Source organism: Petaurus breviceps, unplaced genomic scaffold (assembly GCF_028583685.1).
Source record: "Petaurus breviceps papuanus isolate PSGF00001 unplaced genomic scaffold, PetGlider_PUasm1.0 98, whole genome shotgun sequence".
Lineage (NCBI taxonomy): Eukaryota > Metazoa > Chordata > Mammalia > Diprotodontia > Petauridae > Petaurus > Petaurus breviceps.
In genome coordinates this window covers 59,694,955-59,721,421 of record NW_027187460.1, presented here as the reverse complement: position 1 = coordinate 59,721,421, position 26,467 = coordinate 59,694,955, and the positions used below count along the sequence as shown (strand labels likewise).

Genomic DNA, 26,467 nt, shown 5'->3' with positions numbered 1-26,467 from the left:
AGAGGTTGGACATATTTTTTTTCTTCAAAGAAGCAGTACTGGCAAGAACTGAACCCAAACTACCATAGAATGCTTATAAAATAAGCTAAATGCTTTTAATATGTTACTAAACAAGCACCCGAAAGCTACATAAATTTTAAACAGTATAAATTTTCCCCCAAATTCTGTATGTCTCTTAACTAAACTATTTCACTACCTTCATACCTGTCCAGCTGTGAAAATAGCAACATTCCTCTCATTTTGACCAAGGAAGGCGATACTGCTAGTAGGAAAATTGTTTTCTTGTTCTGCTTTTCCTGTAGCAAGGTCAAAGATACAGTATCGCACCCAATTCCCAGTCTTCAAAACAGCATGCACACCTTCAGCAGCATGTAAATGAAGAAGAAAAATTAATTACAGTTATTGATTTACTAACAATATCCTCATCATGAACCCCAAAATCTCTAGCAAGTGGATATGAAAAGCAATTCAAACAAAAACACCATATTCAGTAGGCATACAGCAAGTTCAATCACAGAATGATACTACCTCCACCAGTTACCCAGCATCAATGATACCATGTTAAATTGATCACTTTTTTATATTGTCTCACCTGACCTTGAAAATCACCACATGAGGTAGATAATTTAGATGATGTCATTCAACTTTTACAAATATAGAAACTGAGGCTCAGGCTAAGTTATCCAAGGCAACATAATAAATGGTGGAGTCAGGACCCAAACCAACTTCTATTACAGTATTTTTTTCACTGCACCATGTTATCCCTCTATTCCTAGGTAATGCCTCAAATCAGTCTGGATTACTTCCCCAAACTTTCTTCATATTAACATACTATAGAACCATTCCCACTTATTTATTACAAAAGGATAAAAAGATAATAAAGGGGCAATTGAAAATAAGTAAATAAGAAAAAGTTATACCAGGAAAAAAAGGTTTACCTTTTGAATCTACATTAACTGCTAAAATTTCTGTTTTTTCAGGAATACACAACTTCTTAGGGGTCCTTTGGAAACAGTCAGGAACCTTAGGTGTACCACCAGTTTTGACCACCTACATGGTAAAAAAAGAAACTAAGTTTCTGAGTCTACATACAACTGACAAGATGAACCCAAAACTTCAAAATGTACAAAATTACTTCAAACATACCTGTAATTCATCAATTCTAAGAAGCCTACAATCTTGAAGAAGAGAAGATGGATCAGGATCTGAACTAGAGCTGCTCTGACAATTTGTATTACTGGAAGTGCCTGGAAATTTCACAGCAACATAGGCACCATCTACTTTTAGTACCTAGATGTGTAACATATAAAAATGTTACTTAAAGCACTAAACCAAAATCAGTATACAGATTCTACACATAAATTGTATTTAAAATTCAGAAGAGAAAGTTATGATTCTTTTGGTCATTATTATAATAGGAAACAAAAAAAAGATAACAAAAATCAATGAATCAGAGATTCCAAGCTAAAAGGAACATTAGAGGTCATCTATTCTAGCCCCTTCATTTTAGAGTTTAGGAAAACGAGTCCAAGAGAAGAAAAGTGATTTGTCCAATCATAAAAGTAGTAAGTAGAATAGCTAGAATTTTCCTAGGCGATAGTTTACATTTTAGTTTTTGGAAATTTTAACCAAAATTAAATGACTAGTAATTGTAGACATTCAGTCATCACTAAACAATTACAAGTAAAAAGTCCACAAAGTTAACCAACTCTTTTTCTCTATTAAAAAGCAATCTAAGGGCAGGTAGGCAGCACAGTGGATAGAACACTGGCCTTGGTGTCAGGAGTACCCGAGTTCAAATTCGGACTCAGATAACTTGACATTTAACTAGCTGTGTGACCTTGGGCAAGTCACTTAACCCCAACTGCTTCGCCCTACTCCCCCAAAGCAATCAATAATCATTCCCCATTTTAAATCATGTGATATATATCACACCATCATGCAAACCTGCACTAAAGTCCTGCTTAACGTCCTCTTGTGGCTTGTCAGTGGTTATTGGTTATCAAAATCAATGGCAAAGAAGCAAAAACTCTCCTAGGTCCTACCAAACTGTAAAGGCTTTGATTACAGGTCTGTCTGGTCAAAAGCTGTTTGGCTAAGGTTTTTATTTGTTTTGCAATAGCAGTCCTCAAAAACCATACATCAAATGAAAGTATAATATACTATTTATAAGATGAATAACATGAAAGCATATGACAATTCAGCATATAAAAACCGCAACTCCCCCTCCTCCAATTGGGTTTTTTTTATTATTTCCCCCCCTTGGGTTTTATTAAATTAAATAATATTACAAACTGCAGACAGCATATTTTATAGAAATTTCAATAGTTTTAAGATGAAATACCAAATACATGAAGAAGCTGTGATCTAAACAATTTATTTTGAAAGCAATGGTTTCATATTTAGTAGCTTGTCACAGTAAAACTAAGGTAAATTAACTTAGATAAAGCTAAGATCACTGATATACAGAAGAAAAAAAGGTTTTCAATTTTATAATCATTCTCCTTCCTTTCTTAAAGGACAGCTAGGTAGAGCAGTGGAATAGAGCATGGTGCCTAAAATCAGGAAAACCTGAGTTCAAATACAGCCTCAGAAACTTATTAGCTATGACTACAGGCAAACCACTTAACCTTTATTTGTCTCAGTTTCTTGAACAAGGCCCTTCAATCTCCCTTTGTCTGTAATGAGTTGTACCAGATGGTTTCTGAAAGATCTAATGATTGTTAAGATCTCAAATGTTCCCACTACAACAGAATTGCTAGCTGTGTGACCCTGACAAGTTACTTTACCTTTATTTGCTTTATTTTCCTCAGGTGTATAATAATAACAGATGAGTTTCCTCATTTGTAAAATAACAGCACCCACCTTTCAGATTGAGGTTCAAATGAGTTAATAACTATATAGCACTTAGCACACAGATATAACTTATAAATGTTAGCTATCACCACTATTAAATATTATTAGCATAACTACCACAATCACCATTAGTACTAAAACTTTTCAGAAAATTTTATTCAATCCTGAAACAGTAGCTAGGGACCACTGGGTGGCACAGTGGATGGAGTGGTACTGGACCTGGAGTCAGGAAAACTCATCTTGCCTGAGTTCAAATCTGGCCTCAGATGATTACTAGCTCTGTGACCCTGGGCAATTAAGTCACTTCACCCTGCTTGCCTCAGTTTCCTTATCTGGAAAATAAGGAGGAGAAGGAAATGGCAAACTACTCCACTATCTTTGCCAAGAAAACTACAAATGGGGTCACAAATAGCTGAACAAAAGCAGCTAACATAGGAGTTTCATATTTTCAAAGTCCAATCTTCAAACAATCTGGATCAAGTCATTAAGCTTTTAGTAAGCACCTACTATGTGCCACACACTATATTAAGCACTGGTGAGATAAAGAAAAGCAAAACCGTCTCTGCCTTCAGGATCTATGACCCTGAGACACAACACGCATCTACGAATGCGTAGGGACAAGCTTTATAGAGGATAAAGTAGACATAATCACAAAGTGAAGGCCCTACGGTTACTCGTGACCAGCTTTACAGATGAAAAAACTAAACACTGAGATAGCAAAGCAATTTGTCTATGGTCACACAGCTTCTAAGTTGTGGAAGGAGGATTCAAACCTCAGTTTTAATTGCCTCTAAGTCCAGAGTCCTTCACATTATTACAGCAAGCTGCCTCTCATCTTAAATGGTCTCAGAGACTCCTTCTTTTGATAATTGTGACCAAACATTCAAAATGCAAAATAAAATTTAGCTATGGGGTTTTCTTGGTAAAGACACTAGAGTGGTTGCCTTTCTTTCTCCAGTTGGATTAAGGCAAAGAGAGGCTAAGTGACTTGTCCAGGGTCACAAATCTAGTAAGTGTGATGATGGATTTGAACTCAGTTCTTTCTTACTCCAAGCCTAGAACTCTACCTACTGAGCCATCTAGATGCCTCTGAAAATAAAGTAACAAACCTCAAAACTATACTTAAATAGTTTTATATATCTAAACATATAGTATTTAAATACTTAAATTGGTTTCAAGTTTCTAGGGGAAAAATTAGCACTTCTAGGAGAAGAATTTCTCTAGAAATACCATTATTGATACTTTGTTCTGGAACCGATTACAGTTCTACAAACCCTAAACAGAATTAAGTAATTGCAATGGCTTAAGCAAAATTATGGCCCTTAGGAAGCTCAGGGATAAGACTAGCAGCAACCAAGGTAAAACAAAAACTGTAAGTTAAATAAGCCATCATCCCAGTTAGAGACAAAATAACAGTGCTGCCAGACCTCTTTTGTTTTTTGTCATTTATTAAGGTCTTTTCAAATTCTGTACCAGTCATTTCCCTTTATCTCCCTCACCACATACAGCAGGCCTGCACAACTTCCTGCACAACTTCCACTTATGCCCCTCAGCCTCCAATTGGGTGGCCCATGAAAAATGTACATATAATCCTTTGTATGCGGAGGAAATCCTTTGGCATGCTGCAAGCAGCCTGTGGGCTGTAATCTGACCACCAGCCCAAGGTTCTAGACTTCTCTTACAACAAACAGGTAAGCAAATGTATTTAAAAATATATCTAACATTCTACAATTATACTTCTCCACCCCTCTACTACAAGTGAAGAGTTTCTTCAACTGTCCTTTTGGACAACTGGTCAAAAGATTAAAAAAAAAAAAAGAGGTGACTGAAAGGTTTTGTTTTACATCAGTTATTTCCAAATATAGTCCCCCCCCAACATACCTTTAGCAATGAACCTTAGTTTCTATCAAAGAAAAGTAATGAATCAAAAACAAAAACTCAATACAACATCCAATCCTGATAGCATGCACAACATTCTATATTCCAAGCTCCCCACTCTAACCTGAAGAGAAAGAGGAATGTTACATTATCTGTTCTCAAAGAACAATTATAACTGCTCAGAGTTTGGCTTCCCAGCCCCCCATATTTGGTGTATTTTGTAAAAAGGTAAAATTCATGACTGGTAGCATCTAAGAATAGGTCAATAAAAAGGGCAGATTAAATTGATATAAGAATAACAGTTCAAAAACTGAGCACCTATAAATCTGGAAAGAAGACTTAAAAGTATAATAGCTGTCTTCCAACAATAAATGTTGGGAAGCAATGTGCAACAGGTGAAAGATATAGGAGGCTATTTTGTCTTCAAAGATAAACATTTGTAGAGGTCTAAAAATGGAGTGAGGTAACATGTTCCTGGGCACTAAGTCTTTAGAGATCAAAGTTATTCGTCTGCCAAACAAATATGTATTAAGCACCTACTGGGTTCAGGGCAATGTCATGGGCTCAGAAGATAGTACAAAGTCTATATTAAAGAATTTCTTCCATCATGCAGATTTTTAGTCCAGTGAACTCAGTTAATAAATGACAATAACAAACAAAAGTTAATTAAAATTGCCTATGTATTTCGAGTCGTCAAAAAAAAAAAAAGATATAAGGTCATTACTGACCAAAGATTTCAGGAAAAGTTCATGGAGGCTATGCAGTTATTTTTAGCAGTAGGATTCAAAAATTGGTTAAGATACTGAACCAGACACATTCAAGAATCAATCAGTAAAGAAAACGAAACCAATAATAGAAAACAAAGGTAGGAGAATACAATGGAACTAATGGTATTAAATAACTAAAAAAAAATCATTAAAATTTAAGCTGCCTATGTAACAACCAGAAACGATGTAAATACCATTACAGCACTTTTAGATGATAAAGACTAACATCTCAAAAAGAACAAAGGTTTCCTCCAAACCTTGCCAACAGGAACATTCTTCACATCTTCTACGAAGACCACCTCCCTAAGAGACCACTGCTCTTCATTCACCTTCTCCTCTTCTTTTGGAGCAGGAGTAGACCGTCGTCGTTCTTAGACAACAACAAAATGGTAAGTACCAAAAGAAAAAAATTTTAAAGAGATTTTATAGATTTCATCTAAATGTGAGAAAAAAATTATCTATAACACACATGACTAATAAATAACATTAAGGTATAAAAAGGTGAAATGCCCAAGAACAAATATCTGATGAATTGCTGTATACAATGTCTTTATAAATTGACCTGTTTAAAAAGAAAAAAAGTAGTCACTGTAGTAAACTGTCAATTATCTGAATAACTTTGTTGAGAAACAAATAAATAGGATAAATAAACCCAAGTAAGGTTTACTTAACGAGTGGAAAATCTAGTAAATTATACATAGCTGGACCGAAGATTTCCTCTGTGAAAATTAAGGTTGCACTACAAACATTTCCAAAAATCTTCCATAGCCAGAATCTGAAGAAATTACTTGACTGTAAGACAAAATTTGAAACACATGGCATATACTATATATGATTTCAAGCTTTTTTGTCCATTGATCAATTTTTGCTGATTTTTCTTTTAAAAGTATTTGTTTTCTGGGAGGAGTAAAAGGAGAGATGCTGATGAGAAATCAATAAAAATTTTCTAAATTTATATCTTCTAACAGTATATTATATGGATTACATGACATCTACAGAAGTCCAGAACACCTATGAAAAACTACTAGACAGCACATAAAACACTCTACAGAGCCAGTGTTTCCTTAACATAAGAGGTACAAATGGGTTCAGTTGACAAAATTTCCCTCTACAAATTCCTAAGAAATTATATTTTTATAATAGATACTTTAATAGATTTATAATCTGATGGCTCTTAAGTTTTCCTCTTACAATCACAGATCAAAACATGTTATATTATCAAGTGTCATTCTAATCCATGTTATTTTACAAGTCTAGCATAGAAAATCTATCCAAATTATCTTCTAGGATTTCATACATTTCATTTATATAGCCTTTAAGTTGTTATTATTCCTCATTTCTTATCTCTCACTCTTAACAAGACTAGACTACCCTCTTGCATTTCCTTAATGAAATTACTTACACCATCACTTATTGGACATAGGTAATTTTTTTTTGAGAGGGGAAGGTAGGGCAATTGGGGTTAAGTGACTTGCCCAAGGTTACACAGCTAGTTGTATGTGTGTGTGTGTGTGTGTGTGTGTGTGTGTGTGTGTGTGTGTGTGTTGAGTGTCTGAGGCCAGATTTGAACTCAGGTCCTCCTGACTCCAGGGCCAGTGCTCTATTCACAGCGCCACATAGCCACCCCCGAACACAAGTCATCTTAAGAAATACAATACAAGAGAAGTCTACATACATCCATCATTTACCTATCTACAATGTTTTGAGTCACCTACAATTTCAATTCTTAAGGACTATCATGTTAGAAGATTCACAACCATACAAAAATGGGATATAACTTCTAAAATGGGTTTTGGGGACAGGTTCATTAAAACCACTGCATAATTTCCAAATGCTATCCAGCCTACCTTTTTGATTCTCTTTAATTCTAGCAGCAACTTACTGTTTACCCAGAAATACCTGTCCCCGATATTGGTATTAATGGATAAAATAATTCAACAAATTAGACATACAACTCTAAATCAGAGTTGGGATGACAATGACATAACTTTTCTAATTTTTAGTTTTTTCTTCATTAGATTATGAGGTCAATTTCTTTTGAGTCAACACAAAACTCACCAAAGAGGCCCTGTAACATCATACTGAACTACATCCACAAAAGTGATGCATCCAAAAAAAAAAAAAGTGATGCATCATATTTTGGAAATTATTCCTTCATTTCAACATGATAAAAAATGTCATTCATGACACAAATAGATAAAACCCCTTTAAGAATAAATATTTTGCTATTTTATCCCTCACATTTGATGTTAATAATCACAGATGATTATTGTCACTGAAGAATGTTACCTCAGTGACTGTCAAGGAATCTTATATGGGTTCAATATTGCAGGAAAGAATTCTTCTTGCCTTTCACCCTACCAAGCCAAGTATTTTTTTGTCAGCCATCAACACTTTGAGAGCTAACATTCTTCCACTCTTTGTATTAGCTGTGTGACTGAAAATGTCACATGATGTAGAGGATTGTTTCAGAAAGCTTGCTGGTTCCTTTCTGATATTTTCCATCTAAGTTTCATCATTAGGAGGAAAAAGTAGGCACACAAATCATAGTTACTGAATTTTTTTATCACCTTTTTTTCCAGCAGTAATAACGCATGATTTTTTTCCGCTACTTTTTCTAATCTCTACCTATACTGAGCTATGAAGTAGCTAGTTAAATGACCCAATGCTAATTTTAAAAGTGCACTGTATGTACCACCTATTTCCTTGATAAGCAATTTATCTGATCTGGATGATCTTCCTGACTGCACTTTTCTTTTAAAAAAAAAAAAAAGGCACTTTTGCAAAACAAAAAAACAAGAATCACTAGATTTGTAATCACAGGACCCAAGTTCAAATCCCAGCTCTGTCATTTACTCAAATAACCATGGACAGGTCACTTCCCCTTAAAGTGTCAGATTTCTTATCAATAAAATTAGGGAGACGAATTCAATAACCTATGAAATTCTAATTTAAATCTATGATAATATGAACTTATCACTATAGATTGAGAAATGAGAACAAAATAGAATTGAACCCTATCATCCTGGACTATGTGTCAGACATTCTGCTAAGTTCTAGAACTGTTGTTCAGTCACGTTTGACTCTTTGTGACCCCATTTTGGGGTTTTCTTGGCAAAGATACTGGCTGTGGTTTGGCATTTCTTTCTCCACCACACTTTACAGAAGAGGAAACTGGGTTAAGTGACTTGCCCAGGGTCACACAGCTAGTAAAGAGCTACGGTCACATTTAAACTCAGGAAGCTATGTCTTTCTGATTCTAGGCCCAGCACTCTATCCACTGGGTCACCTAGATGCCCTTAAATGAGGAAGTCATTATAATAGATGAGGGGTAAGATGATAAAGTTCTGAAATAAGACAGTAGGTATGGAGTAAAGAAAAGAAGATAGCTACAAGATGCTGGGAGGATAGAATCAATATGACATAGCATAATGATTAGGTAATCTGTTTCAAGGTTCAGCTCTATCTACCCTTCTAGTTAGCTAGGTAAAGAAAGATTAAATGGTTTGCATACAGTGGTAGAACTAGTGCATGAAAAAGTATTTGAAGACAAGTCTCAGGCCAGCACTGTATTCATTACACAATCATGTCTCTTAAATGGGATATACCCTCTCTGTCCTATTGAAGACAAGTATCAAAGCTTTAGAACTGAAGGGACTTTAGAGGTAATTCACTCTAACTCTTCCATTTTATAGTAATCTGAGACACAGAAAGGTTAAGTGACTTGCCCAGGGTGACACAGCTAGCACGTATGCAAGCCAAGATGATAGCTCTAGAGCTTGAGTGAACTGAACAGCCTCTAGACCAAGCCCTTCATTTTATAGATAAAGAAAATGAAGACTTGGGTGGATAAGCAAGCTGCCTGAGGTCATGCACCAATTTAGTGTCAGAGATGAGATTTGATCCCAGGCCTTCTGACACCAAGGTATGTTTTTTGTTAACTTGTACTGCAAGCCCCTATCAAGTTCTTCACACAATTTCTCTAGCTCTTCAGCCTCAGCAAAGAATGATGGGGCATAAATTTCAATCACCTTCATGGTGGTTTTTTTTCCCTTTTCTTATACTTTGTGTGTGTATATGTATACATAATACATATACATATATATGTATATACATAAGCACTAAAAATATAACCAAGAGTTCCCATGAATGGTACTCCTTTTGAACAAACAACCACCAACTTTTTTGTCTTCCTGTGAAGCATGATTTAATTTAGGTACTAATTCACTTTAACTAATGGTTTACTTTATCCTGGGAATATCAACCTTACTCCGATATGATAAAGAGTATTATTGTCAAAATGATAAAACTTTTTCTTCCTTTAGATTAAATTTGTAAGTTTTATTTATACCATTAAAAAGATTACAAAGATATTTTAAAACCTATGTATCATCTAACAAGAAGTAGACTGTATAGAGTTACATGAAAACAAACTTATGTTAAACAATTTATACCAGCTACATAACTTACTATATGGCATTGATGCACTGCTTGCAATTGAAGACGCATCACTACATGTGGAAGCTGGAGAGGGTGGGGGACCCATTTCAGTTTTCACAGGTTCCTGTTTACTTTCAGGTCTAAAATTCAAAATAAGATTTTACTTCTCAGTAAGAAAAGAGGTATTGGAAATAATACAACACTAAAACTTGGTAAAGTGTTTTTTTTTAAGTAATTTTGTTTTAATCTATACTCATTAAAGCTTTGAAATACTTAAAAACTACATGATTAACTTTCAATGAAACTGGTACTTAGATGAAAAAATTATCAACCCCCCAGAATACTAACAAACAGGATTTGTCTAGGTATAAAAATATAGACCAAGAAAAATTTACTAATACACATAATCATTACATGCTATTTGGTATATTTCCTTCATTAAAAAAAAATAAACTATTCTACATATCTAGCATCAAGGAAGATAGTACATTAAATTTATCAGTACTTTAAGAGTTCAGTTAAGGGAAAGAATTCCACTAATGAAACATTTGCTACTGTTCAGTCATGTCTGATTTTTCATGACTCCACTTGGGGTTTTCTTGGCAAAGAGACTGGAGTGGTTTGCCCATCCCTTTTCCAGCTCATCTGACAGATGAGGAAACCTCTAAATCAAATAGGATTAAGTGACTTACTCATGGTCACACTACCAAGTGTGTGAACTCAAGGAGATGACACTTCCTGACTCCAGGTCTGGAACTGCACCACCTAGCTACACTTTTAGGGCATGAGTAGGGATCAAATTACGTAGCACTACTTCTCTGTTTGTCCTTACCCAAGAGACTTCCCATTTTGTTCACATAGATCAAACAAACTCAGTAATCTCTAAGTTTTATAATCTATGCACCAGCAGCACACAACTTAGGTGCTCAAGAGCTAGAATCTACCACTCAGATATGTCCAAGAACTTCCAAATGATATCTACTAAAAGGTAACTAAATAAAGGTCTAAAGCTTTCTAAGGTGATGAGTGGTTCAATGAGACACTACAGTGAACTAAAGAAACAGACTTGAATTGAATCATCAATAACTGAAAAGCTTTAAGCATTCAGTTTAAGCTAAAAGTTTAAACGTTCAGTTCAATTTAGCTAACTCAAGTTGGTGAAGTCAACTATCTACTTCAGAATGACCCATTTTTATGTCCTTTAAAGAAATGCCATAAATGGATCTTTAGCTGGGAAAAAATGTCACCTAATATCATTAGGCTAAAATACAGAAATGAAACAAGCAATTCATTCTGTGAATGACTCTAATCATCTAGAACTATACTCCATTCTAGAAGCTTAAATGGTCCAAGACTTCATTATCACAAATTAATAATGTTGCTTACCAGCAGAAGTGAAATCATTCTGTTATCTCCTGAAGATAATAAGAGAAAACAAAAAAAGGACCAATTCTCCTAAAAAGTGTAATGAACTGAACCCTGAACATTTCCAAACCCAAAAGTAAAGCGAACATTTGGATTTAAAACTACAAAATTGAAGATATTTTTCATCAATAAATGATCCAATGTGGCTGAACCACCACCACCACCATCACCACCTTAAGAACCCAGTTAAAATCACTATCTTACTTACAACTTAACAGCCTTTTCATTAAGGTTAAGAAAACTAAGGAAAAGAAGATACAGAGAACTTTGTACTACATTTTCAAGGCAAATTTAAAGATTCTACAACAGCTTTAGATGACCACATCAGATTTTCAGGTTTATTTGATAAACCTAAAGAAACAAGCATTTAAGATTATTTATTAATTACAAGCAATTGTTATATAAATTGTTTTTTAAAAAAAACCTAAAAAGAGAAACTGGGAGAGTGGGGATAATGATAAAGTTTCAGAATCTTTTAAGTTTTCTTCAAGATCTTCTATGGTTAAAGAGGGCTTCTGAAGAGTAAGGAATAGATATATCAAGCAACCTATTTTTTTCAGTAGGTACCCACATTTTAATGGATTATTTCCATGAGGTGAAAAAAAAAGAAGACAAAAATTTGGAAGCATTTCCTCCAAAGCAAACAGTCCTACAAATTTTGTAAGCCATCATCTGTGATCAAGATATAATAAGGGAAGATGGAACAATAGGAAAGAAAATACCAGACTCCAAATGTCACATCCAAAAAGTTCACATCAGAGTGCACTTAGAGTGTCAGAAATACTTAAAAGTTAGGGCAAAGCATTTGTCCTTGTAAGACAACTTGAGAAGAAGACCTTAGGGCAGATTCAACCTCCATGGGCAGAGGTTTGGCCAGAGTAAAATGCAAACACCTCCAGGAAGACTGCTGAATCAACAAAAAACAAGCCCTGCAGGTAGCTGGGTCCTCTAGTTCTGGAAATTACATTTCATGGGAGACTGTGGGGGTCAAGGAGCTGAGCAGGGGAAACTTGAAGGACACTCCTCTATTTATGAGGCCCAGCTCTGCTGACTAGCCAAGGTCCAGGCTGTGACTGTGGTTGTCAGAAGCAAGCACACACCTGGTCTATGGAGAAGAAGCTGAAGAAGGACCCTGCTGGCTGTAGCACGAGTTCCAAGTCAGAGGGAAGAGCTGAAGTTTGTAGCCTCGGAAGAGACTGCAGGAAGCAAGAGTACTGCACGCACAGAGGGGGCCCTAGCCTCAGCTCAGGGTGGAAAGCTAGGGCTGGGGACCAAGGCAGTGCTTAGAAAACAACAGTATGAAAAACTTGAAGTCTGAGGCATCACCCCCCACAACTCAGGACTAGAAGCTGAGTATAATAATAAACCACTAAAAAAAATGAGTAAGCAAAGGGGAAAGAACCTGACCATAGCAACTATGGGGATAGAGAATATCTGTGTTAATGCTCAGAAGATAGTACAGTTAAAAAAGCCACTCCTACTTTAAAGAAAAATGTCAAATGGTCACAGCCCAAAAAAGTGTTTGGATGAGCTTAAAAGGGACTTTAAAAGTCAAATAAGAGAGACTGCAGAAAAATTAGGGAAAAAATTAAGAGAAATCAAAGAAAATCAAGAAAACTAGGAAAACAAAGTAAACCAATTGGAAAATACCTCGGAAGATTAAGGAAGAAAATAATTCCTTAAAAACTAGAAGTGGGCAAGGGGAAACTAATGACATTATAAGACATCAAGCAATAATAAAACAAAATCCAAAGAATGAAAAAATAGAAGAGAATGTGAAACATCTCATTACAAAAACAACTGATCTAGAGAAGAGATAAAGGAGAGACAATATTAGAACCGCTGACCTACCTGAAAGATATGCTTTAAAAAAAAAAAGAGTCTAGATAACATTATAATGAGAAATCAGTAAGGAAAACTACCCTCAAGTTCTAGAATGAGGGGGTAAAATAGAATTAGAAAAAAATCCATCAATCACCACTTAAAAGAGATTCCAATATGAAAACTTATAGGAACTTCATAGTCAAGTTATGAACCTCCCAGGTTAAGTAGAAAATACTAAAGAAACAAGAAAAAAATTTAAATACTGTGGAGCTACAATCAGGATAACACAAGATCTAGTAGCTTCTCCATTAAAAGATTATTGGAACATTATATCTTGAAGAACAAAGGAGCTAGGTTTGCAACCAAGAATAACTTACCCTGCAAAGCTGAGTATAAACCTGAATGGGGGAGTAGGGGAAGTGGAGAGCAGGCATTTTAAGAACTGAAAGACTTTCAGGCACCTGTATGAAAACAGGTAAGAAAACAAGGGGGAAATAGGATGGAGGAAATGATGTATAGTATTTATTACATAGTTTCCGCCCCCCAAAAAAGCAAAGCACGTGAAATGGATATAAATGGTTTTATACTGAATCCTCTTTTCACTTTGTGCTGTGTACATGGAAATGTTCTTTAGGGTGTCTTTGTATTTAAGTTCAAAATGAATAAAAAAAAATATAGTTAGTAATCATACTGTGAAAAAATATGGGAAAATAAAGAAACTGATACACTGTTGGTGGAGTGTGAACCGAGTCAATCATTCTGTAAGAGCAATTTGGAACTATGTTCAAAGGGCTATAAAACTATGCATGCTCTCTGACCAAAGTAATACTGCTAGTAGGTCTAAATCGCAGAAATGAAAAACAAAAAGGAAAAGGACCTGTATGTACAAAAATATTTATAGCAACTCTTTTAGTGGTGGCAAAGAATTGGAAATTGAGGGGATAATCATCAATTGGGGAATAGCTAAACAATCTGTTGTATTTATAACTGGAATGCTGTACTCTTATGATAAGAATACTATTGTGTATCAGAAATGAGTAGCAGGATGGTTTAAAAAAATCTGTAAAGATTTATAAGAACTAATTCAAAATGAAATGAGCAGAACTACGAGAACACAATACACAGTAATAGCAATACTGTATAACGATCAACTATAAATGACTTAGCTATTCTCAGCAACACAGTGATCCAAGAAAATTCTGAAGGACTTATGATGAAAAATGCTATCCATCTTCAGAAAAGAATTGATGGAGCCTGAATACAGATTGAAGCATAATTTTCTTTATTTTTCTTTGTTTTCCTTCACAAGGTGACTAACATGGAAATATGCTCTGCATGACTGCACACATACAACTTATCAAAATCCTTGCCTTCTCGGGGGAGGGGGGATTTGAACCTCAAAAATTTTAAAAAACAAGAATTAAAAATTCTTTTTACAAGTAATTGGAGAGAGAATTTTTTTAAAAGTTAAGAAGGTTACCAGACAGAATCTTAGATAAGCTAGCTATGATATATATCTGAAGAGAATTGAATAGATACAAATACACCTTCTTCTCAGCAGTACATGATATACCTTTACAAAACTTGACGATATATTGGAGCATAAAAACTTTTAAAATTGGCAATTTTTATAGACAGTTTCTCAAATAAAGGTCTCAAATCTCAAATACATAAGGAACTTAGGCAAATTTATAAGAACACTAGTCATTCTCAAATTGATAAATGGTCAAAGGATATAAATAGGCAGTTTTTAATGAAGAAATCAAAATTTTGTATTCATATTAAAAAATGCTCTAAATCACTATTAGAGAAATGAAAAGTAAAACAGCACTGAGATATCATCCTACACCTATATGACTGCCCAAAATAGTGTGTCAGGGCAGAAAGCTAGGGTTAGGGACCGAGGCAATGCATAGAAATAACAAATGTTGGAGGGGATGTAGAAAAACTGGGATATTCATTCACTGCTGGTAGAACTGTGAACTGATCTAACCATTTTGGAGAGCAATTTGGAATTATCCCCAAATTGTTATAAAACTGTGTATACCCAGTAATACCAGTATTAGGTCTGTTTCCCAAAGTGAAAACAGAAAAAGGAAAAGAACTTTTGTTCTGAAAGATTTATAGCAGCTTTCTTTGTGGTGACAAAGAACTGGAAATTGAGGGGATGCCCATCAATTGGGGAATGGCTGAACAGGCGGTGGTTTATGATTTTCATAGAATACTACTGTGTTATAAGAAATGATAAGCTAGTTGATTTTGGAAAAATACATAAAAACTTGCATGAAATAATAAAGAGTAAAATGCGTAGAACCAAGAGAACACTGTACACAGTAATAGCAATACTGTTCTAACAATAACTTTGGATGAGTAAGTCACTTCGAGTATTATAAATATTAAAATCAACTACAAAATATCTATGATGGAAGATGCTATCTACACCCAGAGAAAGAACTCTTAAGTAGAAATATGTAAATGATGGGTTTACATATATATATATATATATATATTTATGTGTCTAATGGCAGCCTTCTCTAGGAGAGGGCAAAGGAAAAAAGTATATCAAAGAACAAAAGGAAATCAGCAGAGAAAAGCAGGGTACCTTTGAAAATGATGTATAGTATTTATTACATAGTTTTCCCAAAAAAAGCAAACAATGTGAAATGGATATGAATTGTTTTATACTGAATCCTCTTTTCACTTTGTGCTGTGTACATGGAAATGTTCTTTAGGGTGTCTTTGTATTTAAGTTCAAAATGAATAATAATAATATTAATAAAGACTGAGAAGAAATAAAGATATAGTAAAGTTTGAAGATGATTCAGTCGGGCTAAATTACAAAGAACTTCACCTAATGTTGCTTTGAAATAAAGAATATTTTTTAGCAAAAAGAAGAGTCCTAAATTTGTAATAATGTGGTCCAATGGATAAGACACTGATTGTCATCAATTCTTATTAACCTTTCTATTAGGAAGGCAGATTAAAAGGATTACTATAAATTAATGAAGGCTCAACTTAAAATACCAAATGACTAATAAATCCTTTACTAGTACACACTGACTCACCGTACACAAACTTTTAGGGAAATGCACAAAGTTGCTGACAGGCAGTTTATTACTGTCCTTTATTTATTTCATTAAAACAGGGGCGAGAGCCACTGAAATGGTAGTGATTGAAGCTAAACAAGCATTTGTTATTGAAGGAAAAAAATCCTAAAACTATTGTAAAGTTGAAAGTGAGAATAAAGGTGAGATCATCAAGGGCAGTGAAAGTGAGGACTACGCATCAATAAAATGTAATTGTTAAAAAAAAAAAAACCACACTGAAATTTGCTTTTCAGATAATTTTTTTTTAAAGTTAAGTTTTTGAAGGAAAAAAGTTTTCACAGGATCTTTTTAGGTGTCCACCATGTAAAGTTGTTACATTTCCTTACAAGGTTCTGAATTTTTAAAAATGTTTTAAAATTAACATTTCATTAAACGTACTTACTTAGCTTCAGTAGTTTTGCTAGCTTTTTCCATGTTTTTCAAGCTTTCAGGTGAGCGAAGTTGGAATCTACAGCTGTCATTCATATTCCAAACTGACTCCATTAATACACCAACTTTAGGAATTCCAGCACTAATTGAAAAGGCAACTGCTCCAGCATGATAGAGAGGATTGTTTCTTAAGCATACCTGACAAAAGAAAATTATCAAGGTATTTAAGAACATATTTCAAAGGAAATTAAAAAGACGAGAGGAATACTAGGAATCAAGCATTCCTTCCTAAGCATTCCAAATCAAAGGAACATAAAATAAAGAACAAGAAAAACAAGGAATTTAAAGAATTCCATAAGTAAAATTATATGGATAAGAAAATTAAGTAACTTAAGTAGTCTCTACATAAGTCTTAGTATTGTGTTCTGTTACCAAGTAGTTTGTTTTTTCAAAAGAACAGTAAACAGGTATTCATCTTTTTTTTTTTTTTAAGGCGGCTTTACAAGCATCATAGAAGGGACAAGGAGAGAAGAAATGTGAAAAATACCACAGAAGCAAGCCTATGAGATAAATATATATCCCCTCTTTGGCTTTATCATCTGAGGCTTTTCAACAACTACTATCCCTACTTGAGTTTTCTTGATTCTAAAACGGGGACAATAATACTTCCCAGGTTCACTGTGAGTTGGCAAACCTTAAAGCCTTAAATGTCAGTGGAGAGTGTTTGTGAATTTCTTCAGAGGAGAGAGGGATGTGCTGGGGACAAGCATTTGACCTATGACTTCACTTGATAAAATAAACAAGGTGAGAAAACTTCCCTTACCAAAACAAATGGGAAGTTCCTTGTGAGGAGGGACTGTCTTGTTCACTTTATTTGTAAACCCAGGGCCTAGCACAAATGCTACTTTATTCATTCTGTTTAACTTAGTCTTATGTCAGTACTGAATCCAAACCATTAGCCCCTCAGAGTCATTTCCCAGGTCTATCACATAGGCTTGTCTCCAGAGACATCCCTGGGAATTTGGGCCCTATCCAACATGCTTGGTTGCCTGTGGACTCTTCACTCCTGGGATTTCTCCAGTACCCATGTGTTAACCTGAAATTCAGGCCACACACCTGTAGTCATTTGCTCCTCAGACTGCCCAGGGAACCTTCTGTCATCCCTGGATCCAGTACCAGTAAGCCTCCCTTCACTATAGACAATTACCAAGTTACTATATGACAGCTCTAGATATAAGCAGCCCATCCACGTCTTTACCTCAAGACATTCATGATTACACTAGAAGCTTTTATCAGATCAGACCCATTATGAATTGCCAGATCAAGCTTCTGATTCAGACTCACTCTGTCTAAACCTGTGCCAATTGCAACCTATCACAGTATTCAACATCTCTACCTACTACAAGGTTAAAGGGAAGGTCTTGAACAGTCTAATCATTCACCTCCCTCAAATAGACCTTTCTTCAGACTTCCAATTCACATGATTCTAAACAACCAATCGTCACAGTACAAAACCTATGACCCATCCTCCACAGTCCACCACTTTAATTGGCCTCCCTTAATCCTATCCTCTATATGGCCCATTTCAGATCTTCCCACACTTTCCACTAGATTCTCTGGAACACCTGTATCCTTAGTTAAACTTGCTTTTAACTTAAAATTTTTCTTTTCCCACTTTCACCTGTCACTAAGACCTGCCTCCCTCCTTAAGAGACAGCATCTCTGGGCACCCTTTTATGTACATAGTGTACTTTCCTTCAAACTTCTTGATTTACTGGTTGTAAGGATCTAGAATAGTTCTTGGTCCTCAAGTGCCACTCCAAGAATCTCTCCTTATAACTATCATCTAGAACCTCTCTTCTTTGAGGTTCATTAAATCTATCCTATTTTTCACCCAATCAAAATTCTAGTAGTGTTATCTATCAGCCTCCAGGCTCCTTATTCCCCTCAACTAATTCAGTACCTGGCTCAAAGTCTTTCTCTCTTCTCTAATTCTTGACATAAAAGATGAGAACTTCAACATACATTCCATCAAACACTGTAATTTCCTAATTTCTCAATCTACTTATTTCAGATGACTGATGTACTTCTACTCCTTTTCTAAACTACATAAAGATATGGTCATATCTTTGATCTTGGGAGCGTCCATAAGCGTTATACTTCCATATTTATTAACTGTTAATTCCTTTCTGATTATAATCTTTCTCTCTGATTTATAATCCCAATCTCCTTTTTCAAGCTATGACCCCTCAATTCCTATATCCTTCAGTTCTTTCCCATATAATAAACCCCTCACTGGCTACATACCCCCCACCTTCCTACCTTGACCTCTTAATGAAACACCTCAATGCCACACTATACTCTCTATTACAGTACTTTGCCTCTTTATTCTATAAAGTACTACAGGACTTCATTACTGAAGTCCTACAGTACTTTGCCTGCCTATCCTATCCTCAACTTTGTATTAAATCTCTACTTAGCTCCCATTCAAATGCAGGTGTGTAGAAAAATCTGACTGAGTCCTTTTATAAATTTATGTTACATCATCTCAACTGCATCCCCACTGAAGAAAGACAATCACAATACACACACCTGATTCACCATTATAATAACCTCAGCAGCTATTCCAAACCTTTTCATACTTCCTCAAGACTCTCATGGCAGTCCCTCCCCTCCTAGACACTAACCTGAAGACTTTGTCTCACATTTCACTGGAAAAAAAAAAAAGAGGTCATTCCTTCTCCCTTCCTCTTCACCTCACATCACTAACATGCTTTCAGTCACAATCTCCTCCACCCTTGGTTTCACAAGAGATTTGCACCTCATCTTGAGAAAGCAAAACCGTCTACAGGAACAAGTGATCCCATTATTCCTTGTCATCTTCCCCATCAAATTCTCGTTTCTACCATGCCCCCCCATTCTCTCACTAATCTTCATTCTTCTCTGTCTATTGGATGCTTCCTTGTTGCCTATAAATGTGAATCTCCTCCATCCTTAAAAAAAAAAAAATCAACAACAAATCCTTATATGACAAGAGATTCAATAAAGTGAAACTGTTTACATTCCTATGTGATAAGATAATACATGTATTCATAAGAACTTTATCATTTATTAGGGCACAGTTAGAACCAGTCTATGTCAATAGATGTCATGGGTCAGAGTCAATTTGGTTGGGATTTGTTCCCAAAAAATTTGAAGGGGTGAGAAAGAGGAATATACTGGAAGGGGGAAGGTAGATGAAAAATAGGGAAACTTATCTCATATTAAAGAGGCATGCATAGGGGAGGGTAGGCAACAACTGAACCTCACTCTCATCCAAATTAGTTCAAAATGGGATTGTGCGCACATATGTGCATGAGCTTGTGAGCACACGCGCGCTCGCGCACACACACACACACACACCTACCTCTCTCTCTCTGTTCAGAACAGGAATGTACTTTACCCAACAAGGAAATAGGCAGGAAGGGGATAAGAGAAAGGGAGGCCAAATAAAAAGAGAGTGGTCAGAAGCAAAACAGACTTTTGAGAAGAGACAGGATTGAGAAAGGGAGAAATGGAAGAAAACAGGATGAAGGTTATAAATACAGTTAGTAATCATAACTGTGAATGTGAATGGGATGAGCTCATCCACAAACCAGAAGCAGAAACAAGAATGGATACGAAACCAGAACACAACAATACATTGTTTACAAGAGACACACAAAACAAACACACAGAGTTAAAATAAAGAGATGGAGCAAACTCTATTATGCTTCAGCTGAAACAAAAAGGCAGGGCTAGCAATCATGATCTCAGACAAAGCAAAAGAAAAAAAGACATAATTAAAAGAGATAATCAGAGAAACAACATTTTGATAAAAGGTATCATAGACAACAATGGATAGCTAGGTGACACATTGGATAGAACACCAGGTCTGAGGTCAGGAAGATGGGCATTCAAATCCAGCCTCAGACACTTGTGTGTGTCTGTGTGACCCAAGGCAAGTCATTTAACTAGTTAGCTGTGTGACCCTGTCCAAGTCACTTCGTCCTATTTGCCTCAGTTCCCTCCCCTCAAAAATGAGCTAGTAAAGGAAATAGCAAAGCACTCCAGTATCTTTGCCAAGAAAACCCCAAATAGGGTCACAGACACAACTCAACAATAAGACGTTGAAATAATTAAAAACTTTTACAGCAAGTTTCTCTGGCTAAAAGGCCTCATTTCTCAAATATACAGAGAACTCAGTCAAATTTATAAAAATAAAAGCCAAGCCCCAATACAAACAGAAAGTTTTATTAAAAAAAATCTATCTACAGTCATATTAGTCATTGATTAGATATGCAAATTAAAACAACTGTGAGGTACCACCTCACAACTTATCAGAAATGTCAAATGATGAAGGAAAATAGGTACACTAATGAACTGTAGGTGAAGCTGTGAACTGGTCCAACCATTCTAATAAACAATTAGGAACTATGTAAGCCTAAAATCTGTGAATACCCTTTGACTCAGCAATATCTCCATTAGGTCTGCACACTAAAGAGATTTAAAAAAAAGAAATGAAAATGACTTATATGAACAGAAATATTTATAGTAACTCTTTTTGTAGTGGGAAAGAATTGGCAACTGAGGGGATGCCCATCAAATGGAGAATGGCCGAATAAATTTTGGCTTATGATTGTGATGAGAGTACTATTGAACTATAAGAAATAATGAGACGGGATGATTTCTGAAAAATATAGGAAGACCTAGTGCGAAATATGGGAATGAACTAGTGCAAACTGAAATAAGTAAAACGAGTTCACTGTACATAGTAACACCAATATTTTAATTAACTATTTAAGACTTAGCTACTTTGACTAATACAATGTCAAGAAAATTCCAATGGACTTGAGATGAAAAAAAAAAAAGAAAAAAAAGCTATCTACCCCCAGAGAAAGAACTGAGGAACTCTGAATGTAAAATGAAGTATAGTTTTATTTTTCTTGCTTTTTTAAAAATTGGGTGATTAAGTCTAATATAGAAATTTTTTTTAACAAATTTCACATCAATAGTTGTTTGTCTTCTCAGTGACTGAGAGAGGGAAGGTCAGGGAAACTCAAAATTTAAAAAAAAGACTACTGAAATAAATAATATGAAAAAAGGAAATGTCTCTAACTTTTTAATCTTATAATAAAATACACAAGAAGCAATATGACAGTGGAAAGAAAAGAACTAAGAGTTCAAAGTCATGATCTAGTCCAGGCTGTACAACTTAATAACTACGCTACTTAACATGAGCCTAAGTTGTTTTGTTTTTTTTTCCATTCTATAAAACACAATCTGGTTTGCCCAAATTACAAAACTGATGGAGAAAAAACAGGGAAATGTGTGAGGAGGTGTCAACTGGTAGTATTTTGAAAGTGAAACTGAGGCATTTATTTGTTACTAAATAGTGAAATTATTTTATCAAGGGAAACAAGAAGAGGAAAGTTATTTAAAGAAATTTAGAATTATATGAGCAAAGGATTGAAGGTTCAATAACAATAAAAAAATATATATTTTTAAAGCAATTGGGGTTAAGTAACTTGCCCAAGGTTACATGGCCATTTTTTTTGTGTGGGTGTTAAGTATCAGAGGCCGGAACCAATCCCGGGTCCTCCCAACTCCAGGGCCGGTGCTCTTACTCACTGGACCACCTAGAAACCCCAAGAATAAATTTTTTTTTAAAAATTAAGAAACCTGTAACACAAGATAATGATCTAGTAGATGAGAACAATAATTTATTTTTGTTGGTCTTTTAATTCAAAGATGTAGGTGAAAATGATTATGACTTATGAATGTAAGTATGGCTAAATATAATAAACTAGCAATAGTCCTCATACTTTGCAACCTAAGGAAATTTCCCTGGTACCGTGTTTCCCCGATAATAAGACCTATCCCGAAAATAAACCCTCCCCCTACTGTGTAAGATTCCTCTAAAATAAGCCCTCCCCCGAAAATAAGCCCTATTGAGATTGCTACTGTAGTGAAGGTGATCCCCTGCACTACACGCTACACGCTACATTACGGTACCCTCTGTATGCACCGTCCGCCTCCCCCCCCACGGGTGAAACGCACGCCGCGCTCTGAGCTGCATCCAATCAGAGCTGCAGCAGTGAGCGCGTCATCCTGTTCTTCCCCAGTGATTTGCTTGCTGGCTCCATTGAGAGCAGTGCCGCGGAGGAGAGCTGAGGCAGGACAACATAAAAACCCGGTATGTAAGCGGGAGTGAGGGGGGCATGATGGAGGAAAAAAGAAGAACTCAGGGGGCATGATGGAGTGAAAAGAAGGACTGATGGTCATAATTTTATTATTCTGTCTGTTTTGACCCCCAGACATGAGTACAAAAAGGAAGAGCTATACTGTTGAGTATAAGAAAGCAATTGTAGAGGAGTCACATGGCAAGAATCTTACAGTTTTCTGTAAAGAAAAACTTTTGGATCTTCGAATGGTCAGAAAATGGAGAGCAGATTATAATAACCTCAATCAACAGGTGGATGAGGGAAAAGGGAAAAAGCGCAGGTCTGGATCAGGTCAGCAGCCTTTATATCCTGACTTGGAGATCCTCACTGGTGAATGGATTGCTGACAGGAGAGCAAAGGCCTTGGTTGTACGCAGGGCTGATATTCAAGCATTTGCCCTTTCAATGGCACCAGAGTTTGAAATGGTCTCAGAAGGATTCAAAACATCACAACACTGGTTAGACGGTTTCCTTCAACGGTATGAACTGTCCCTAAGAAGATCAACAACACTGCTTAAGCTGGAAGATGCTGAAGTTATTAAACGAGCACTTGCATTCAAGTACTTTATTGATAGGATAGACACTTCCAAGTACCAAACCTGCAATATGATTGCTATGGATGAAACTGAAGTGTTTATGGGACAAGGATCTCAAACAATAATTCATCACAGGGGTGCAACGTCAATCTACATTCCCACCACTGGCTATGAAAGTGCACGGGTCACCTGTGTTTTGGCAATTCGTTTGGATGGGAAGAAAGCCACACCTCTAATCATCAGTAAGGGCAAGAAAGATAAGATTGAACATGTATCTGGCATTTACGTTCTTGAAACCGAATAAGCCTGGTGTACACAAGCCGTTATAAGAAAGTGGGTTGATTTAATGCTGCCACTTGTTATGCGAGGTAACCAAAGAGGTCTGATAGTCTGGGATTCAGCCAGCACTCACCGCGCTAAAGAAATGAAGAACTTCCTTGCAGAGAGAAGAATAGATCAAGTAATGATTCCTGCAGGAATGACTGCCTATCTCCAGACCCTTGATATTGCAATAAACAAGCCATTCAAGGATCATTTGTGCATGGAAGTCAATGACTACATTGAAAATAGAATGGAAAGAAATCAGCGTGGAAACTTTGTGAAGCCCTGTCTGCAAGAAGTCGTGACTTGGGTGAAGAAGTCATGGGATAAAATTACTGACAGCTGTGTCGCCAAGGCACTACAAGCAGGTTACCTGGACAAGACATACTCATTTAAAGAGAGCTATATTGCTGGACATGACAGATTGGGTCCACTTCTTCTGAAGGAAATGGAGGCGCAAGACATCCAGGACGGAATTCAGGGTATGGACACTTATGACGATGTTGTTGAAGAAGATGACATGATCATTATTGAATAAAGGTACATTTTTTTGTTCACATTTACCTGTTTATTAAAATTGCTGTCAATGTTCATTAAAATAAGCCCTCTGGTGTTTTTCTTTCCAAAAAAATAATAAGACAGTGTCTTATTATCGGGGAAACACGGTAAGTGACTCAACTGTCCATGGAAGAAACTTTTCAATGCTAACTACCTCAAACTCTACCCAAACACTTGTTCAAAAGTGTTATCCTATTCCTTTTTTATACTCATCAGACTGGTCTAATTCGTTGCTGATTCTTATCTATCAAAAACCATATCAAAATGTTTGATACTGATTCAAATAAACATATATTAAGCACCTATTCTATGTAAATCTAAAACTGGAAAGCCAAAAAGGGATATGCATGCATGTTTGGAAAAAAAAATGATCAATGGATGGAACAGGTATATGCTGCACAGAAACCAGGAGCAAAACTGAGTGAGATTAATGTGTAAGAAGAAAGGAAGTAAGAGGCGGCTAGGTGGTGTAGCCAACAGCGCACCAGCCCTGGAGTCAGGAGGACCTGAGTTCAAATCCAGCCTCAGACACTTAACACAAAACTAGCCGTGTGACTTTGGGCAAGTCACTTAACCTCAAATGCCATCCAAAAAAAAAAGGAAGAAAGGAAATACAGTATTACCATGAGATTTTCTGTATAAAGGACAGGCAAAAAATAAGAGTGTTGCACTATATCAACACTAAAACTGAACAATGAAGAAAGCTTCCATGAGAAAGAAATCATAGAATTCTTGTAAAGATGAAAAGGCCCTTAGTGATCATATGGTTTATAACCCAAATAATTTATACAGTACTTTAAGATTTGCAAAACATTTTACATATGTTATCTCATTTGATATTCACAATGACCTTGGGAAGTAGGTGTTACTATCCCCATTTTTCAGATGAGGAAACTGAGGCTGAATAAGGTTGAGTGATTTGCCAAACAGTTACAGAATGTATGAGGAAGGATTTTTTCAGGTATTCCTGAATAAGGAATGCTATATTATTACCAAAAAGGAAGAAAACTGCACCTGCCAAATGAGGTTAACCTTAAATAAGCATTTGATTTTATGACTAAATAGTTTTAAAAAGACCATGAAAAAGAGTAATTTTTGAAGATAGGTTCTTTTCTCTCTATAAAACATACTCCACACTTACCTGGGTGCCAACCGTGATATTGGGCATTGAAGAGATGCCAGCACTGGATTTGGGCTTTTTATTTTTTGCCCTTGCCTTTTCTAACATTTTCTTCCTCTGACTAAAAGGGACCACACCCCTAGAAGAAAATACACACACAAGACATAAGAAGCTATAACTAAATAGGACCTTCCATTACTTTCACATGCTATTCTTAAAGCATTGCTACGGATCAGGGAGAGGTATTTTAAAATATTTATTCCAAGTAGTTTAGAATCAACTCGGCAAAGGCTTGAAGGATAAATTCCAGAAAATTAAGAAGACTGGTGTAATGTGGAATAAAATCTTAAACACTTCATTTAAAAATGTAAAAATCAATTACAGTTTCTAAAAACAAGCAGCTTTGCCAGGCCTGCTAAGGAGAAAGAAATTCATGTACTAAATGTAATAGATGGCCATATAATTAATGTTCACATTTCTGTGTACACTGTACAGTGCTTTATCCACTGATAATACTAAATCATCTTCATTAGCTGATTATCAGATATTTTCTGCTACATTTTATTATCTAGAAATTTTTCTAATGATGATTTTTCTAATGCTTTTTGTAGCACACATGGATAAGAAGCCCTATGGCAGTAATAAACTGGCCTTCATCTCCAATCAAAGTTGCTTAAATCCACTCACCGTTAAAATTACCAATCCCAAAATCACAGCTTCAAACTGGGTGATGTTCCACAGGGCAAAAAATATATTATTTATTTTATCACCTATATACCTTCTAGAGACTCAATAGCTAAATACTTGCAGTTATCCTCAAAACTTAAGAAATCTGTATGATTTTAAAAGACCTGAATATTTTATGTAAAGTAAAATGCTGACAAAAACCTGAGTTTAACCCTTAACTCATTTAAAATCTATTATATCCGATATGCTTAATATTAGTCAGGCCCCAGATGTTTAGAGAACTTAAAATATACAATTTAATTTTTACTGTAACTCAATGTTAGAGATGTAAGAAATAC

The 26,467-nt window shown here is 35.7% G+C and overlaps 1 protein-coding gene across 9 annotated transcripts in view; it reads right to left on the bottom strand.

The window, feature by feature from the left end:
• Positions 1–26,467, bottom strand: part of UBR5 (ubiquitin protein ligase E3 component n-recognin 5) — a 192,032-nt gene that overhangs the window by 70,572 nt on the left and 94,993 nt on the right. For all 9 annotated transcript variants that reach the window (XM_069081109.1, XM_069081110.1, XM_069081116.1 and 6 more), the window contains exons 13-19: positions 25,464–25,581; positions 16,680–16,864; positions 9,972–10,081; positions 5,759–5,871; positions 1,147–1,290; positions 939–1,050; positions 205–359 (exon numbers count right to left, since the gene is read on the bottom strand). In XM_069081109.1, coding sequence (XP_068937210.1) covers positions 205–359; positions 939–1,050; positions 1,147–1,290; positions 5,759–5,871; positions 9,972–10,081; positions 16,680–16,864; positions 25,464–25,581 — 937 coding nt within the window. The remainder of the gene's footprint in view (positions 1–204; positions 360–938; positions 1,051–1,146; positions 1,291–5,758; positions 5,872–9,971; positions 10,082–16,679; positions 16,865–25,463; positions 25,582–26,467) is intronic.